The sequence below is a fragment of the Oxyura jamaicensis genome, chromosome 1 (genome assembly GCF_011077185.1).
Source record: "Oxyura jamaicensis isolate SHBP4307 breed ruddy duck chromosome 1, BPBGC_Ojam_1.0, whole genome shotgun sequence".
Classification (NCBI taxonomy): domain Eukaryota; kingdom Metazoa; phylum Chordata; class Aves; order Anseriformes; family Anatidae; genus Oxyura; species Oxyura jamaicensis.
The window spans coordinates 12,735,374-12,755,007 of NC_048893.1; the positions used below are offsets into that span (position 1 = coordinate 12,735,374).

Below are 19,634 nucleotides of genomic sequence, written 5' to 3' on the forward strand. Positions count from 1 at the left end.
ATAAAACCCGGATTTTTTTTTCCCCTGTGTGAATACATGAAGCCAGCAAAACTTAACCTATTTCACTATAGCAGCTTCTCCATCCTGATGAACATCTCTTAAACTGCATGCTGAATCAAACCTTTCAAAGCAACTGAACTCTGTTGGGTGGAAAGCCCTGGGGATAAGAAGTGGGGCATGAAGGATCTGGCCTACTGTCTCTCTGGGCCATCACCCTCAAATCATCCACAGGGACTATACCCGCTACACATACACCAGGGATAATGGCTCCTATGAAAATGGTACAGAAAGTCGCCAGACCATGCCAAGGCTTCAGCTACATGTTCATCTCATGGCCATACACATTGCTCTGAAGTGTCTATGGAGGTTGTGATGCAGAGGGATGTACAGCCTTGGGATGACAAGTTCACTTCACAGCCAGAACAGCCCTGAAGACACTTAATAAAAAGAAGGGCTGGTTAAGGGATTCTAACAATGCCTCCATCTGCTGAAATGCAGTGGATGCACTTCATTGTAACCCACCATAAGGATTCCAAGTGAGTAAAGGTGTCTGAGGATATAAATATGGCTTTGACTGATGGTTCCTCTGACTAGAAAGAAAAACTTTTGTGGCTTTGACAGGATATAACTTTTCTTTTATTAGCATGCTGTCCCCACTTTTTTTTTTTTTTTAATTTACATATAACGTCAGAAAAAATAATATTATATGACAGAGGCAGCCTCATATTTTTCAAATTTCATTACTGGGCAGCCAGGGAGACCAGAACACTCCTTCCATGCTGTGCTCAGCTAGTCAAAAATGAGAGGACATGGGGTGGTGTGCTTTGCTGCTTTCTTCTGTTCCCCATAATTCATATCCATCTCTAATCTCTCATCTCAGTTAGGTTTGCAGAGAACACTCACCCACTGTAGTTTTCAGAGGCATAGACAGTGCTGTGGGGGAGATGAGGCCCAGCACAGATCTCAGGCAAACACTCAGTGTGGAGCAGGGCCCAGGAGCGGCCGTGGTTGGTGGAAAATTCCAAGCTGACGCTGATAACATGGTGAGGGAAAGGAAGGAGAAAGGCACGGTAAGCCTACTTGGCAGAGACAAGCAAGTGGAAATACCACGACAGAGAAACCCCCAGGTCTGCTATTCCTGACAACTGATGCTGAGACATGCAATGATTCTGAGTATACATTTAATAAGAAAAATCCTGAAAATACAAACATGAAACAAATCAGAACGTTTGAAAAACAAAAGGTTAACCTGGATCAGACACTGAGGACTGTCTTAACACTTAGTTTAATCCTTGTTTGGCCACCATTCAGCTAGTGTTTTTATGTTGTGTTAAAATGACCTGATGTTACTTTTGTATCTCAACTAGAACCATACTGAGTGTGGTTCCAAAAATAATGAGAAAACTTGGATTCATGAGAGCCAGACAGCATCATGTGAGCACAGGACTCTCATAATTGCCAGCTGCTGAAGGTGGTAAAAGAGCACTGGTTGCTCATGCATTGGCTGTCTCTTCACCTCCACTGCTGACAAATATTAAAATATCTTTTAATCCTTCCAGGAGTCACCTGTCTCCTTCCCCCATCATGCCTAGATGGAGATCAGAAACACAGTATGGAGTAGGGAAATGGCCAGGTCCTGCCCAGTACTGCCTAAGGGTGGAGGGGACCTGTGGAAGATACCCTTCAGAAAGCCCTGTGGTAGGCAGAGTCTCAGGAGCTGCAGGAACCTCTGTGCTGCCCAGCCCTATTGGTCTTTGGAGGCTTCCTCCATCTCACAGAACCTGGAGCATTCAGTGGTGAGTTTTCTGAGTCACAGAGTCATAACCATATGAGTAAACTCCAGATTTTCCAGGAAAAAGCCTGCTCTTCTCTGGTTTCACAGACTAGCAGTAAACCAAACCAACCATGCGCAGATAATGACATTAGAGAAGCAGAAAAGCTGAGACCATCCACTGAGTCTGTGCCAAGTGGTTATCAAATTCACACTTTCAGAAGTTCATTGAAAAGATCAGTTTGCAAAAAGCTATTGCGAGAATTGTTCTGTCCCTGTTCCACTGCATATTTAACAAAACAGTGTTTACATTCTAGGAGTGTAAGGAAATCCTTACCTATCTTACATTCTGAAGACCTTGCACGGGTAATGTAAAAAGTGCTTGATTTATTAAGGCTTTAGTATTCTACTGAGATACTCTTGTAATTTCCACCATATAATTAGCTTGTAATATTCTGTTTTATTTTAAGTAATATCAATGGAACATTATAAAAGTCATAACTCATCACCTCAGTACTAAATTATTGGATTATAACTTGTCCTTTTCATTATAATTTGCTGACAATATTACTTTATAAAGTATACCATCACTGTGATATAAAAAGTATATATTAAAATGGTTTACAGAGGTTTTGACTCGTTCATTTTTGGTTCAACCATACTGATACCTTGGAGGGTCAAATTTACTGAATATATGCTGAACAAGTCCCTCACATTTGAAGCACTGAAGACATTATGAATAATGCTGTAGACCAGGAGGTGGGAAATGCTGCTGTATTTGAGAAATACAAATAGTGTTTATGGGGACCTAGTGCTTCTTTTGTTTTGAAGAACACTTCTACTTCAGAAATAGCTTATGTGAATGGAGAATATTAATCTTTCAAAATGCATACTAATCCCTATTAGATAACAAAATAGTTAAGATGGATACTTCATAAAGCATGTTTACAAGCCAGGAGTGTTTACGTGCAAAATTTTCACATTCTATGTAGAATGTTGTCTTCCCTTCCTATCAAATATGTGTGGTGCCTTGACTTTTGCTGCTCCTTAAATTCTGCTGCCCTGCATGGCGACTAGGACTGTCAGAAAGAATACATCTTTCAGATGGAAGAAGATGCCATGGGCTATGAATGTGAAAGCAGTTGCAGTTACCTACTTTAAACTCTTGGCTCTCACTTTGGAAAATAATATGAAGTAACTTAAACCTCAAAAAATATCAGGATAAAATCTCACATGCACAGAGATAAAGGTAATGTGAAGGAGTAAATAGCTTTGCAAATGTGTATTGGGGTACTCTGCACTACTGAAACCACCTCTGGAATATTGTGTTTGGTTTTGGGTACCCCACTTGAAGAAGGATGTTAAGAAACCAGAGAGGTGGAGCAGAGGATGACTGACCAAGATGTCTGTGACCCCAAGCACTGAGCTTGGAGGGGCTGAGGAGCCAAACTCATCAGCCTGGTGAGAAGGGGCAGCCTGTGATGGTGCAGAGGGCACTCACAAAGGAGCCAAACTCCCCTCAGTTGTGGCAGGCACAGTAGAATGGGGCAATGTCCATAAAGATGTGGCTCCAGAGTTTGAGACTGGATATTAGGAAACACTTTTTACTTTGTGCAGGGCACCCAGAGGGTTTGCACAATGTCCATCCATGGAGGTTTTCAAGTCATGGTTAGGCAAAGCCTTGGCTGACCTGACAATAATCCCACTTGCAGAAGGAAGTTCCACTAGATGACCTGAGGTGGTCATCTTCTATGATTCTATAAAATACAGAGCAGCAAATTACTTCCTTCTTCCCCTTTCCCTCCCCCTTAACTTTGTGGGAAAAAATCACATTGAATGTCCCAGTGAAATGAAGCCAGCAAAAGAGTTCTGTGGTCACTCTGTGGGCAGTGAGGTTCTCACACTGATGATGTTCAAGATGAGGGCTATTTATCACCAGTCTTACAAGAATTACATGCTTGTAGCATAAATAATCTCTGGGAGGTCATCAGGGGACTTTTCTGCCACTGCCTTTAACACCTCCCCCCCTTATACATACTCTTATATATTTATATATATACGTACTCTTCATATTTAGAGATAAATCTCATTGCCATCAGAAACTGAAGCAAATAGTTTAAAATCATAAGCATATTTCAGAATGGACAAAGAAAAGTATATAGATGCTATGAAAAAAAATGTTCTGGAAAGCTGATTATTGAAAGAGAAATTTTGCCTGTTGTACCTGTTACCGGGCTGATAAGTTCCACAACCCAAATTGATGGAAAACTGGATCATGTGAGTCACTGTGGAAGGGAGCACTGGAAGGACATGGAAGTAATCCACAGCCCAAACATTCCTGTTGTGGCCTTGGTGACTCTTTTGTTTCAGGCAAAACTTGGTTGCAGGAGTCTGCAGGTCCGGACTAATGACAACAGAAACCAAGGATGGAACCTTTAAAGGAAATTAAATCAGGCTTAAATAAAACAAGTAATATTAAAAAAGGTTACATGGAAATTATTTTTTTAAATTAAGAAAGCTGCTTCAAATGCTGAACAAAACATGCCCATTGCTTGTTAACTTTTGTTTTAGCCCCTCTTTTCCACAGAAGACCCCAAATGAGTTATTTTGTACTATATGCCTAGCTATTAGTACTCTGGGTACCAGTACTGCTTATCACCTTAGTGGGATCAGTTTGTTTGGTTGCAAAGACACAGTAGAAAAAACACTGTATCTTTTGTTTTATCAGCGTTTAGTTTATCAGATGTTTGTTTTATCAGTGCTCAGTTGGAAGATGAATCTCGCCCTACAGTCTTTCATGTCACAAAGAAATGCAGTATAACTGCAGGTCGAGTCTGAATATGTGAGAAGAGAGTAAGAGTATGAGTTCACAGGCTAGTAGGGAGGATGTTGTGTTGTTGAAATAAATGAAAACACTACTTTATGAACTCTAGCCTTTGTCCAAAAGCTATGTAATTGGAACTTTATTATGTCAAAAGAGGATGTCAGCTTGAAAACTGCTCATTTAAAAAAAACTCCACAATGAATTCAGTATAATTTCAGATCCTGTCACTCCCTGAATTCCCCATTTAATTTTCATTATTTTACAATTACAGTTTCCTTAGTTTAGAAAAAGTTCTACCCTGTGTTTCACACAGAACCAGGAGAGGAGGGAAACCATGTACAATGAAACAATGCAAGTGATTCAACTGAATTCAGGCCAAACCCTAATGTAACTACAAACATTTATTTTCTGAATGCTAGAATTACAAAGAAAGTGCACACAGATCTCTGGTTGAAATCAGATGCATCTTTACCACCAAGTTTCCTACACTATTCATAAAACATACTAAATTTGATTCTGCAACACAAGCACTGTGTACATATCACATGCATTTTTGTATACTGATTTCTGTTATCTGTCCTTTTTTTTATAGCAGAACACTAAGGGTCCCTCAGAGTTGGATTATTCAGAGTAGACATGGTCTGAGTCTCTCCTTGCCCAAGACAGGAAGGAACCCAACAGCGAGCTCAACTCCTTACTGCCCTGCCTGAGAGTGGTGGTGGGGAGGTGAATGTGCTGTGAAGGAGGCAGCAATAACAGCAGAAGGGAAGCTGCTTGTGAACGTGGCCAGCAACAGACTTCTGCTGCTGGGTTCATGCCTGTACTCCTACAGACCCTCTAAAGGGCACACAGCTGTATTAAAATGAAAAGAAAATGTATAAAATATGTAATTTCCTGGAAAAGATATCCAGGAAAAACATCCAGGCATTTCTTACTCAGTCTGCTCCCAGCCACTGACCTAACGCTCTCAGAAGGAAACTCCTGAATACCACACTGTGGCTGGCAGGAGCTTGAATGGAGAAGAGTGTAATTATTTGTGAAGAGATGTAATCACCAAAGTTTTCAGCTGATGGTTGAACATGGGCCTGTTGCCCATTTGCCTGTTACCGTAGCCAATGCCACCATACTGCTCAGGGGTGGAGCTGTCAGGAGTAACCACAGAGCTGTGTTGCAAAGGCACCCTTTCACTGCAAGAGCTGTGTATGATTTATGTGCTTGGAAAGGTCATGTTTGTCCCTGTGCAATTCAACATACAACATTGTTATGATGGCTTAGGAATAGATTGATCTATCCATCCCATCCACCTACTTTGTCTAAGACAATTTACCTTGTAAGCAGCATAGGTCAGGGTATCGAGAGCTATGTGCTCCCTCCTGCCTTCAATCTTGGCATAAAGCATGACATCATTTTCATGGGATTCTCCAGAATCACAAGTTCCCCCTGTACAACACACGTTTGAGAGAGAAAAAAAATAATAATTGAAGCTGTTTTTAATGGAAAGTGGGATGATATTACACAGCCATAATTACAAAAATAATTACAACCAGGTGTTATTTAACTTAAGATATGAAACAAAAGAATACAAGACCCAAGGACATACTGTATAAGAACTGTTTGATCAGATAGATACACCATGCCAGAGATCAAGGGGTTGACAATAATGAAAACCTCAAGTAACTCTCTTAATCAGCTTATCGAAACAATTTAAATAGAAAATGCTATGCCCAAAGCAATACTTCTATCTGTATTTTAAATCCTGTTTATATGGAAACGCTCTACTTTTTGAGTTCTTGTCTGTTAGGACTAGATCTGTAACCTAGTATCTAGTATTTACACTCCGTGCAGCCACACACTGTATATGAGGATCTCTCATACCTCTTGGCTGATAGTCTGGCAGCTGAGAACTTGTCTCATCAGGAAAGGAGGAAGACTGCTGTGTGCCTTATTCATTGTGCCTCTTCTTCTATTGTCTATACCATATCCTAAAAAGAATGTACGGAATCTACTGTATCACACAAAATGTGTGTGATGTCACCTCACAGGGATGAGGCAGGATTTCAGTTATCTTCATATTGGTAGTTAGGTTACCCAGAAACATTTAGTAACCTTCTCTGGAAGAGAGGATGTATTGGCAAGACTGAGCATTAAGCACTACATTATAGTTAGAAGATGGACATCATCACACTAGTTTGGTGTTCTGGAAAAAGGTTTTTAAACCAGAATATCTGTAACTGGAGCAGGAAACCTGTAGTTTCCCTGTACACTGGATGTATTGCAGGCATTACAAAAAATCAGCAAAAAACAGGATGAGGAAGGTTCTTTGAACTATCTATAAAGTAGGAAGGATGCATATATGAAACACTTTCTCTGCTTTTTTCACTACAGATGGCCAACTCCTGGAATGGAATAGGCAAAGCAGTCTAGAGAGCTAGATAAGATGTGCGTTTCTTATGTGTATATATGCTTATATACTTCCTTATACTGCAATAAGGAATATCCTTGTGTCCATTCAAATTCTCTGCTTGCTTGAATATTTAAACTGTAATTTAGTTAATGTACAAAACCACATGGAACTCATTTTCAAATGTATCCCATTATCCTCTGTGCCTGCATGTACCGACAACTTCTCCCCTAAGTTCAGAAGGTTGAGCAAATTTATTTCCTGTTTCTCTTGCAGGTGTTGTAATGCTTGGAAGAACTGGAAAAAAAGCATCCTCTTTTTCCTGCGCTTTATTGGTAATTCATGTAACACAGAGGAGATGTGTGCAATTTAGGATGACAACACAAAGCCTTCCACTCATTAAATACAGGGTGTTTTTTTCTTGTTGATTCAGAAGTTTGCTTGTGGAGGTCACAAGTTTAGTCTCTGCTTCCTCCTTTATTATTCTATTATTCTCTACCTTTAAACAAAAATCCTCACCTCGTCTAAACATGGTGTTGAGAGAATAACATAATGCAATTTCCTTTATGTGCAAAATAAGAACTGTGGAAAAACACTGTACGGTACTGAATGATAGCCACAGTGTCCATAGGAGTTTTGACTTGTTACAACACTGAACTAATGCAGTTGCACTGACAAGAACAGTGGTGAGGGACAGTGATAGGACAGGCTTCTTTCTTAACCCTGAGGTTGCACTTTGTTCCAACAGGGAAGGTCCACTGATGATGCTATCAGCACATCAGTTCTTTCCACAAGGGATGCCTTCTCCAAGGCTCCAATGCTCAATGGCATTTTTTGTGTACTAGAGATGAATCTCACCCTGGGTTAATACATTAGAAGAAGAAAATGTTTATGAATATAGTGATGAACTAAGAGCTTTTGAACAGAAATATGCTGTGTTCAGCCATGTAAGCCTGTCCCACTTCTGTGCTACTCTCACCTCATCCTCAGGTGCAACTCTGTTGACACGGATGGATTAACACCAGGGTCTACATAGATAAGACTGAGGGAGGATATGACAGGAGTTTAAAATCCTCTATGGTGTGGTGGGGTTGATAAAGATATGAGACCACCTCTTCTAACACAAGCGGTAAGGGGAATTGAGTGAAATTAGAAGGTACAAGACTAGAACATCATTCTTCATGGGAAGAATTGTTAAACTATGGGGTTGCTACAGGATCTTGTGGACACAACAGACAGGTTCAGTTGAAACAGTACTGCTGAGGACCACATTAGGCACTGTGGAGGGTCCTGTCTGACCCACCTGCTACTCCAGCAGGCTGTGACTCTCCCACAAGTCCTGCATTATATCCGCCAGCACTATGCAGGTACTCTTGGACACCACCACCAACAGCCTGTGTTTGTGCAATGAATCTTGCCTGAGGACTGACATAGGGTTAACCCACTACTATATGTGCAGCAGGTGCTTAAGCTTCCTTTATATCAAAGGACATCCAACCCATGCAGTCAAGGGGGTCCAGACAATTGCTCAGCTGGTCTAGCATGTCTCATGGTGAACTGAATGATTTTTTTCCAGCAACTCTACTGACCACATCTTAGTAGATGTGACACTGATCTTTTACGGAGGCACCTTCATGTAACTTCTATATTAATCTGTTTTAATCTGGAGCTAAATGTTTATACCAGCCAAAAATAGCTGGGTAAACCCATGGAAGCAAAGTCCACCATGGGCTACTAGACCTAGAATGTCCTGACAGACCAAGATTTGTCTGTCTTACATCTCTGTGGGCATCACAGTCTTGAATCAGAGCTAACCACTTGCAAAGAGTTTTAAAAATATTTCTTATGCATTTTGTGCAATTTAAATCTCACATGCCCCCCATTTTATTATATTAAGAGTACATACTTACCCATACTGAAATAAAATCTTAAGTTCCCATAACCTGTAGTGTCAATATATGGAGTGCATATTTTTCTTTCTCCATCTCTTAGAAATACCATAGCTGAGCCAGACTCCAGCGTCCCACACTCGGTACCAACGACAGCGCCGAATATGTCCCACCTGGAGAGGTCAACAGTGGCAAGAGAATGTGCAGCAGCACGTTATTGAGCAACTCACACAAAACATGTTCTAGGAGTTAATTTTTACATGCAAAAGTAGCTGCTTCTACTATCACAGAGTACAATCTAATGCTTTTTCAAATGTGATTCCTACAAATTTACTTATATATTAAATATTAGTTTCTAAATTCAGCCTAAAATAAATGTAATGTACTTTTTAAAAATAAATAGATTGGCAGAAAAGTACAAATATTAAAAACAAAACAAAACAAAACAAAAAAAACACAACCAACCAAACAAAAAAAAAACAGAAGCTTTGGCTTCTATTACCAAATATTTAGTGTTGTATTATTCATTATTTTTCTGTCATGAAAGTGTTTAAAATACAACTGCCTTCTGTTCCATATTGTGTAAAAAAAGGTTTATAGATTAATCAAACTTGAAAAGACACGTCTCCCAGATTTGTATGCAGTCATTAGATATGTACATAATAGCTGAAAATGCTCTCTTTTAATCTTTTTGAGCATTTAGGATAACAGTTTTTAACAAACACATGAATAGAGTATGAAGAAAAGACCGCTGTGTTTCTAATATGTGATGATATGATCTTTCTCAGTTTTTCTGTACAACATTTTCTCTTATATTTAATTCAGTGATAATTAAAAGAGCTGTTGCAGAAATTTTCAATTAAATATTTTTCTTGAAAATATGTTTTCATCTTGAAACCCTCCATTTCTTTAAAACTTGATTAAACTATTTTGAAGGATTAGAAACTGGAAAATCTGTACATTATTTCAGTCTGATACATAACTATTGATGTTGAAGTTTTAATTCATAATGAAATATTTTAAAATTGTAAGCCTGATAAAGCAATGAAATTACTTAAAATCATTACATCTTGATAATCCAGTCATTTAACTGCCCAGTGTGATTCAGGATGAATGAGAAAAATTTAAGATCTGAAATCTTTGAGGGATGGCAAAGCCATTTCCTGCCTACTTCTCACAGAAAAAAAAATCTCTAGCACCAATGTGAAGTATGAAAGTTTCAAATATTGTAATTACAACAATTTAGCAATCTGTTTATCAGCTTAACCATTCAAACTATTTTAAAATGTATTTTTAAGATCTTCTTAAAAGCTGCCGGCTTTCTTATTGACCTAAGCTGTGACAGACCAACACTATGCCTGCCTGAAAATCCTGCTTTAAAACTGTCAGTCATTTATACAGGAATTAGCAAGATTAGCATCACTGAAGGGCTTTTAGGATACAAATATAAACATGTTCGTGGAAGCAGAGTTTAACCTAATCCTAATTCTGAATGGAGAACTTAAGTTGTGCAGACATTTTAAAGGTAATGTGCAATATAATCAAAATACAGTTTTGAAAATGGGTCTCTTGGGTTGAAGACAAATGCCAAATTAAACAGTTGTGCCTACTTTAACTTACATGACAAAATCTCACAACGCTCCATTGATCTTTTGTATGCTCTATTTAGCTCAATTAAAACACTCTCTTTCCTGACCCACAAAACAACTTGAGGTCATGAATGATGCAGATCATGGAGGTTTCCAGGGATCCTTTCCCTTTATGCAGCATTATAATGAAAACCAGAAAATTATAAAACATTAAATAACTGGCACTTTAATAAAAATAAATGAAAACAATGTCTGCAAAGATAAATGGAGAAGGTCTCTTGGTGATGGCGTGACAAAGATGTAGATGTTCTTGATTAAATATTACATTTGGATACATTTATCCCTCACATGACTCTTGAGATTCTTCTTTACAAAACAAATGATGGGCTGATATATATACCTAAACAAGATTTACTGGACAAGAATGTCCCAAGCTGAAATACATCTGCCAGAGACACCAGAGGCATCCCTATCTTTGGATAGGAAGATCTGTCCACTTTTAGGATCAGACCCTAATTTACGTGGTTAAAGAGAAACAGAATGCCAGTGGGAAGATGCGTTGTACCAACAGCAACCTCTATCCATGTAGCCTACTGCCTTATGTAAGGGATTTAAAAATCACTGATCAATGTCAATAACAACAATAAGCTCCTAAGCACTGAGAGTTGAGCTCCTTCAGATGTCTCATCTCAGAGTATGTTTGGCACACAGAAAGGTGGTGGTGATCCGTATGTGAGCTTCCTTTTGCTCTCCCATGCGAGTGATGCTTTTGCCTGTTCTTTGAGAGCTGCCAGCTTCCAGCTGACATTAAAACAGGGAGTCTGAGAACATCTTGCAGGTTCTCTCATGTATAAAGCATTGAAAACCTCCACTGCACTCCTCTGGAGCACTCTTCTCAGAAAATTTTGACAACACAGAAAATAGTGGCTAGAAACACAGGGGAAATATTTGAAAATAATGTGTGATGTGGAGCCTAATTCTCATTCTGAAAACTGATGGTGACAAATAGCCTGAGCTCCAAGGATTCTCAGTGACATACCGAGTCACAGCTGTTCCCTGTCACTGCTGGGAATGGGGCTTTATTTGGTACAACTTGGGGCATTTAGTGACCATTGCCCACAAACACCTCTGCTCATGCAGGTACTGTGGCAGTAGCCACAGATGCTGCTGTTCTGGGATGTCTGGGAGCTGTCAACAACATAGTGGGGGGCAGGCAGAAAGAAAGTCGAGTACTCCTTCCTACCCACCCTCAACCACTGGTGATCATTGATCTTGGTGAAGGTGTATGTTGGGGGTAGAGTAGAGGCAGCAACCAACCAAAATTCAATGGAAACCACACGCTCCCTGGAGCTGAAACATTAACACTTCTCAGAGTGGAAGGGGAAAGTGAGGCAGGTGAAGCTACCTGCAGCTGTCCCTGTTCCCAGATGATGACCCCAGTGACATATTTTTCTCTGGGCACAGGTATTTCCTATACTCCCAGCATGAGAGAAGGGAGCAGAGACACATTCCCACAGCTTTCTGGACCTATGGTCCACCAAGCAATTAAATTATTCATACAATGGAAGAACTGGACCCTCATTTCCTAGTGAATTCTGTAAATAGAAAATTCTATGTTGGGATACTCTATATTAGGTCAAACTGGAGGTTTAAACTGCAGGACTATAAATCTTCCTCCATTTTATAGTTATTATGGTTACTAAACATACAGTCTGTAATTCTTGAGTATGAGATATGCCATAGAAATCAGTGAGGAATTTTGATCAGACGTTGATCAGCTCTAACAAAAGTCTTTGCAAAGACATGGTAGTTTCAAGGAAATGTCCTTGGATCCCATGGGGGAATTTTTGATCAAGGAGGTGTTAGGCTGGATTTCCAGGCTGGATGTCCAAGACCCATGTTCAACGTCTGCTCTAGCCCATTACTTGCAGTCAGTTCTGGAATATTTTATGTCCCAGCAAACTTCTCTTATCCCTTACTATATTTTCTTTTAGTTTTGAATGACATCTTGAAAAGCCTATTTTCTCTCTAGTACATAAATAAACAAGCAACCAAACCAAACCAAACTAAAAGCAACCACAACAAACTACCAAACTTCTAAATCTTACGGTTTTTCATAGAATAGAATTGTTATTTCCTGCTCAAGCCTGCTGTGGATAGTTGCACCTTGTAACTTGTCCTTCATTGCCCTTCACAGCAAAACATCTCATAGTTCAAAAATCATTCAAAAATATTTCTCTAAGAAGGAATTAAGGAAGTGTATTCATTCAGTGTTTATTCATAGCTGCATGTAATTTAGACCTCCATTCTTATATCAACTATTGATATAAAGAAGGAAGTTTCAAATATAAAATGGAATTTTAAAAAAATCAAATAAATATTAATAAAAAAAGACAAAAGTTACAAGGACTTGAGCAGGCTACTTATTGCCTTGGAAAAAAAAGTGACCCCCTGCCAGGGCATGCTGCCACACAGCAGCAACTTTACATGCAGGGGTCCAAGAGCAGGGTTGGGTTTCTGTCACTGCATGCAGGATGGGAGTGCAAAATATATCTGCCTGGCCCCTAGCTGAGAGCAGTGGTAGATGCAGCTGGAGTGAGATGCTGTGTGAAACTGAAATGTAGTATTTGGAGAAACCATTCATTTGCTCACTAGGGTATAGTATAAATAATTGATTTCAGTACTTCTGCTCCCTGAAGAGTTTCCTATTGTAAGTAATTTTTTATGGTTTAATAATTATCTAGGAAGGAAGTGCCTTGATTAGAACCACTGATGAGGGGTTTAAATAAATATCTAGTCCAGCAGAGCAGGATCTATTGACGAGGCAGATATCCCCAGGTAACCCTCCCACCCAGCTTTTTCAAGATGTAAAGAGTCTGAGACACCTCAGATATATCCCATATGGTCACCTAACACACAACTCACATGTAAGCATTTTCTTTCTTTTGTGTGAAATAGAAATTTCTGAAATGACATGACAACAACAGAGTTTACTACCCACTAAGTCATGGGTCGGTTGTTCAAACTGGGTAGGAGTTCATGACAAATATTTTTTCTGAAGCCCCGAACAACCCAGGTGTTCACAGGATGCATTAGCATGTATTTCTCAAAAGGTGCTCTTTAGTTTCAGCACAACATAGGCAGCATCTGAATCAGCTGCTAATGACCTGAAGTACTTTGTAGGTTAAAATCAACATTCAGCAGAGACCCATAAATTAACAGTGTGTTTTCCTCATTGCCCTGGGGTTACACACACTAATGAAATTCTGTTTCTTAAAAATAAAACAAAAAAAGAATTAAGACCACACTGAAGTCGTTGGTTATTTTATTTTTGTGAGAATTTATACACTGAGGCATATGAAATGATTGAATATAAAGTTGTGCTTCTCTGCCAGGACACTTTTATTTTTGAAAAGCTCAGTTATGTTTTAGTAAAAGTGGTATGACTTCCGCTTCTGCTGTCCTGCATGGGCCAAAGCGTGGCCCACAGCAGGGATTCAGAGGGAGGATGAGTTTCTTAAGGAACTTCGTTTGTTACAGATATGAGTTAGCAGCTCTCAGGTGTGATAGAATGAAAGAAACAGATTAACGTCACGAGTTTATTTGAAATTGGTATATAATCTGGACGCATAACTTTTTCATTAAAAACTTTGGTGACAGAATGGCCAAGACTGTTCCTCCTGAGCTTTCCTGACCTGTTTGTTCCCAACATCTACAATCACCTATTATTTACTGTATCACTTTTTATTCTAGCTACATTTTTGCCTAAATAAACTGCAAAGATGAAATGCCATTCTCTGTTCACACAGTTTCCTGACTGCACACATGCTTCCAGCTCTCCCCAGGCACTCACCCTTTTGGCTGGCTCTCAAACTCTTCTGCCCACTGCTCCTGTGTATCTTCGGTGGAGAGGTCCACGTCCCGGGTCGTGGCAAAATTGAACTCACTGCCTTCTGTCCCATGGAAGTAGATGGAATTTCCATCCGATTGGCAGCTGTGCTGTAGACAAAAGGAGCACACAGGAGGTGATGTTACATCAGGTGACAAGGGCAGTCGTCCTGCTCGCCTACCTCCAGAGCTTGGAGCAAGCTGCACGTTATCTAATAACTCACCAATGCCTGAAATGAAATAGAAATAAAAAATGGACTGTCATCTTTTCTCTTTCTTGGCTTACCCCAACAGTGATTGCATCCTGATCTTCCCTATAAAAGTACTTCATACCATCGTGAAACTGTGTCTGTATAGAAAAGATATGCACTATATCTTTGGGTATTTATTTCTATTTTAAAGCATTGCAATTATGTCTGCCTTGGACCACTAATCACAAGTGTGTGTACAAATAACTTCAGTACCACTATTGCTATGGATATTTTGTTGGCATAAGAGCTTCATGCTGTGAAACAAGTCAGACCTTCATGCCTGAATTTTTGCCGATGGAGGTGTTTGCGGGTTGAAATTACTCTGTGTTGCCAGACAGCAAACTTGAGACTTGGTGTGTATGAGTGAAAAGACTATTTGCTATAATTTAATGCAAATAGCATAGCAAATAACTCTGTAGGCGGATAGTTCTTGTAATACATCAATTGCAGGCTAGTGAGGCTGCCCACAAACACAACATGTCTGCTTCTGACATTGCATTTCTGCATACAACACCTCAGCAGCATGAAATGAACAGGCACATCTGCTCAAACTGCTCTGGACACCACGATGCTCCAGGTGCAGCCACCTGGGAGAAGCTGACAGTGAGGAGCACATCGGGGTGACAAGGTGGGAGCTGAGCAAGGTTGCTCATGGCTGTGGCCAGGCACAGACACGGCCATGGGGATGGCAGGGCTGGAAACTGGAGGTAGAACCACCAAGATCACCCACATATCAATGCAGAAAACACCAATCTTCCAACCTCCTCCTTGGGTTCTTTCCTTTCAAGTTGAAAACTATATAGAGCATTTGAACAGGTTATCCTGCATGCTGACTGCAATATTGTATGTAGGCTACAATACAGACTGTCTTCTTTCTCTGATAGACTTTTGCCTTCATGTCTATCTGATAAAATGGTAAGAGTCTCCAAAATTTGTGTGGCTGAAAGAGAAACTGGAAGCTTCTAAAGAAGATCTACCTGGCCTTTACACAGAGATCCTGGTACTTTATTGAGTTGTTTGCATTAAAATAAATACTGATAAAAGTAATAATTAGCTCAAACACTTCTTTGGGGCATCGTGGCCACATTAAAAGTGAAAGCTGAAATAAAAAGTGACTAATTAGAATACTTCTCCATTCTTACCACATTTCAATATCTGAAAAAGAGATACAAGAATACCAAATTGCATTGACCTTTTCAATATCATCTATGCAGTCTGCTCTTGTCTCTGAACCCTTTCAGAACTTGCCAAGGGAAAGTGTGATGATCACCTCATCTGCATTTAAAAAAGACTTGGTGGTGCCACATAAGTTAGTAATTAAATTTTAAACAAAAAAAAAAAAAGATGTGGCAAGAAATAAAAACCTGCCCAGTACAGCTTTGTCTATGTGATTGTAAGAGTGAAGTATGAAACAATGCATTACATCATAGCCTATACTTCTTTCATTTTTCAATAAAAAAGACATAATTGATTTTTTTTTGTTGAAAATTTTTAGGCATAGTTGCCTATAACTTAGCAATTAAATTTTTATTTAGAATGCAATATGTAACTTCATTTTATGAGGTGTCTACACCTTATGGGAAACAAAACTGTGTATTGAAATCTGATTTTAGTATAGGGACTTTCTGGTCTTCAGCTGTATGACAACAGCTCTGTGTTTATTATCTCTGACTAAATAACACTTAAAGAAATATACTATAAAAATGTAAAGACTGTTTCATCTGCTAAAGTAAACAAATTGCTCCTAGTGTTTTTCTTCTAAATAAAGGTCAAAGCAATAGTAAGATTCTGCAATATTGAGAAGTTATCCCAGAAATTATGTAGGTTTTGTCACAATTCTTCCTACTCTAAGTTCACACAATGCACCATGAATGCAGCTGCTGCCACTGAAAAGCAGAATAATTTATTACATATAAAAATATTTTATAACTAGCAAAAATCAATTGAACAGTTTTATATTTTACCTCTGTTTGAAAAACAGTGTGTATCATGCAGTTATTTATACTTGACTGAGAAATGGCTTTTGTTCTCTGATTTTATACTTCATGTTCACAAGTAGTGCTAACATCATAATTCTAAGAATAATTTTCCTCCTTGGTTTTCAGAATATTCTTCATTTGCTGAACAGATATGAAGTAGCCTTTATCTGTCAATCAATCTGCCACCAAAATCCTATTATCCACAGGCAGTCAAGTAAATACACTAGAAATAAATATTCAGGCTAAAACTTCTGGTAACTCAAATTTATATGTAACCCTTCGTCTCTTAATAAACAAATAGACAAATAGATCCTATCGAGCTAGCTATTACAATTGCATACAAGCTTTGGGAAATCCTTTAAAAGCCATACTTATTTCTCAGGTGCTAAGTTACATGTAAGTGTACACTTGATAGTGCAGCAAGTCATTAGTAATCTCTTACTGATGGAAACCACCTATTAAAATATACAAAACAGATACAGTAATAGATACAGTCCTGCTATCATTTCATGTTTGTATGTCCTTCTGCTGTCTAACAGAATATTCACTGAAGTATGTCTGGTAGGGTTTCCATTTAGGTTGTCAAGATAAATAAATGGGCAGCTTGGAAAAAGGGCAGATATGTAATTATTTATAGAGTGATGTGATATCAAAAGGATATGGAAGCATCACTTATTTCATTAGTTCTATAATACTACCTTTATGTTTTATATGAAGCTACACGGTATCTATGAATATGTATTTTATGCTTACTTTATGTGTTAATGAACCACACAGCATATGGTTCAAATCAAACTCTGGTTATGTTAGCTTTGAATCTCATGTGAAACAGCTCTGCAGAAGGAAGAAAGTGGGCTGCAGAGGGGTGAACAACCTCAAAGATCGCTCAGCCAGATATTCCAGGGGCAAAGGAAGGTCCACAAGAGTTGGTACCTCACCCCCAACCACCTTGTCAGTCTTGTTCAACATCCAAGAGGCTTCTGACTGTGTTGGATTACTTTGTGGTTTTGCAATAGGGCTTGAACAGATTAGGGATTGAATTGAAAACATCAGACTCATTTTCTCTTGGGTTCAACCCAGGATTTGAATCCAAGCCTTTAGAAATTAAGAATTGAAGTACAAATTACATTCTGTGCTGCCTCTTTCCCAAATTAAAGACTTTACACTTGCAGTGGTAGTCTATAGGCTATAGTCTATAATTCAGTTTGTAAGGACTGAATTTTACAGGTCTCTCTTTTCTTGTCATCCTAAAGTGATAAAAAGTGATAAAAAGGATTAAGTTCTCCCTTAAGTGGAGATACTGCAGATCTCTTTATGCAGATAAAGAGTTTTCTCTCATGAATTTAAGATTCATTTTGTTCTCTTTTTCACTTTTATTTACATTTAAAAGATTTTTAAGATAAGAACAAATTTGATTGCTGAGTAAAACATTGTAACTAAAAAGGCCAAATGACAGCAACTTGTAGGATATTTTCCTCCTTGTTACCATGGAAGCATCAGTTGAAGGTCCAGTACAACAGCAGAGTTTAATTTTGTATTTAATGGGGGATTATAAGCATGTGAAACTTTTAATGTGTCCTTGCACGCATCATAACACTGAAAAGTTAACTAATTTGTGAGGAAAAATTAATTTAGAGAATAAATCCCTTGATAAACCTGATAACCTTCATTCAGCAAAGTTTTCTCCCAAACCACCTACATAATAGAGAATATAATACTTGCAGACACTTGAATGTACGTACTTCACAACAGGAGCTATTTCCTATTGTTTGCAACAAGAGTGGGACTGTAAGCCTGCCATAGGTAAACTGTTGTATTCCTAAATAAACAACAGCTGCCTACTGCCAGATGGAAAGAAGCCAAGATCTGTTCAGGGATGGTGGTCATCCCAAGGGAAAAAAAAAAATAATTTAACTTAATTTGGCACAACCAATTCTATTATTCACAAGCTGCAATTGTTAAGCTATTGCTTAGCATGAATAGGGCAAAATGAAAATTGGCTGGATACATTCCCATAGCTCAGCATACTTGGATTTGTTTTCAGTCTAATATTCACACTGATTTTTTCTGTGTTTCTAAAGTTTGACTGCTGGATAGTTACAGTGTCACTGCTTATTGACTGCTTTTGAGGCCCTGCAATGGCTCATCCTCACCTGCCTCTGCTGTCTCTCATATGCACTGTCTCATGGTTCACTTTTCCTTGGCTGTTGTTACCTGCCCCTACATCTGCTGGTGAGATGACCAAACTTGCATACCCTTGTCTATTCTGCTCACTTCTCCTGACAAATCCCCCACCAGGTGATGTCCTTCAGGTACTTTCCTCAACCAACCTTGACGCTAATTACACTGAAGACTGCACTGCTTACCAGAATGTGCACTCTCCCTTCTTACACACTTGTTTTTAGTTCCCCATCTTCCCAGCCTCAGCTGATATCTTGCTTTATAAATGGATGGTGATTTTTCCTGGGACACAGGATTTCTTCTTGTTTTGTGTATGAAGAGGTGATAGTAGTATACTCCCTGCTCAGGGCTCCTCGCTGCTACAGTGATACCACTCCTACAAGAAATACTTTTTCTTGATGAAATTGCTGGTTTGTCCCCTGCTAGTTTAACAGATTTCATTCAGGAATTGCTCTGCTATGGGTAAATTGATCTATTAAATCAATCCCTTCTACCACAACAGTTTTATTATACAGTACCATGCTGTACCCCATGGGAAAGCAGTGTGGAGCAGCCATGCCTGAAGAAAAACACGCATGTGCTTTCAGAATGGATTTTGCCATCAGTTTGCCTAGTAAATATTAGTCCAGGTAGAGAAGGCATTCCACTAATATGAAGTAATTAATCTATGAATATTTCCAGTCTGTGAATACAGTTCTTAGCCAACATTTCCATGAGAACCACCAAATCTGATTAATTCAGGTGAACCTTCCATTGTATGGTATGAGTGCATCAGCTAATAATTTGAAGACACAGACGGTGGGAGACAGTGACACGTGGTTTCAAGCCCAAACTTTGGGTCAAAAGCCTGAATTTCACACT

At 39.0% G+C, this 19,634-nt stretch overlaps 1 protein-coding gene across 3 annotated transcripts in view; it reads right to left on the bottom strand.

The window, feature by feature from the left end:
• The window catches only part of RELN (reelin), a 285,330-nt gene that overhangs the window by 98,339 nt on the left and 167,357 nt on the right, over positions 1-19,634 (bottom strand). For all 3 annotated transcript variants that reach the window (XM_035347207.1, XM_035347218.1, XM_035347199.1), the window contains exons 11-15: positions 14,328-14,473; positions 8,907-9,058; positions 5,923-6,035; positions 3,996-4,204; positions 904-1,032 (exon numbers count right to left, since the gene is read on the bottom strand). In XM_035347207.1, the coding sequence (XP_035203098.1) occupies positions 904-1,032; positions 3,996-4,204; positions 5,923-6,035; positions 8,907-9,058; positions 14,328-14,473 (749 nt within the window). The remainder of the gene's footprint in view (positions 1-903; positions 1,033-3,995; positions 4,205-5,922; positions 6,036-8,906; positions 9,059-14,327; positions 14,474-19,634) is intronic.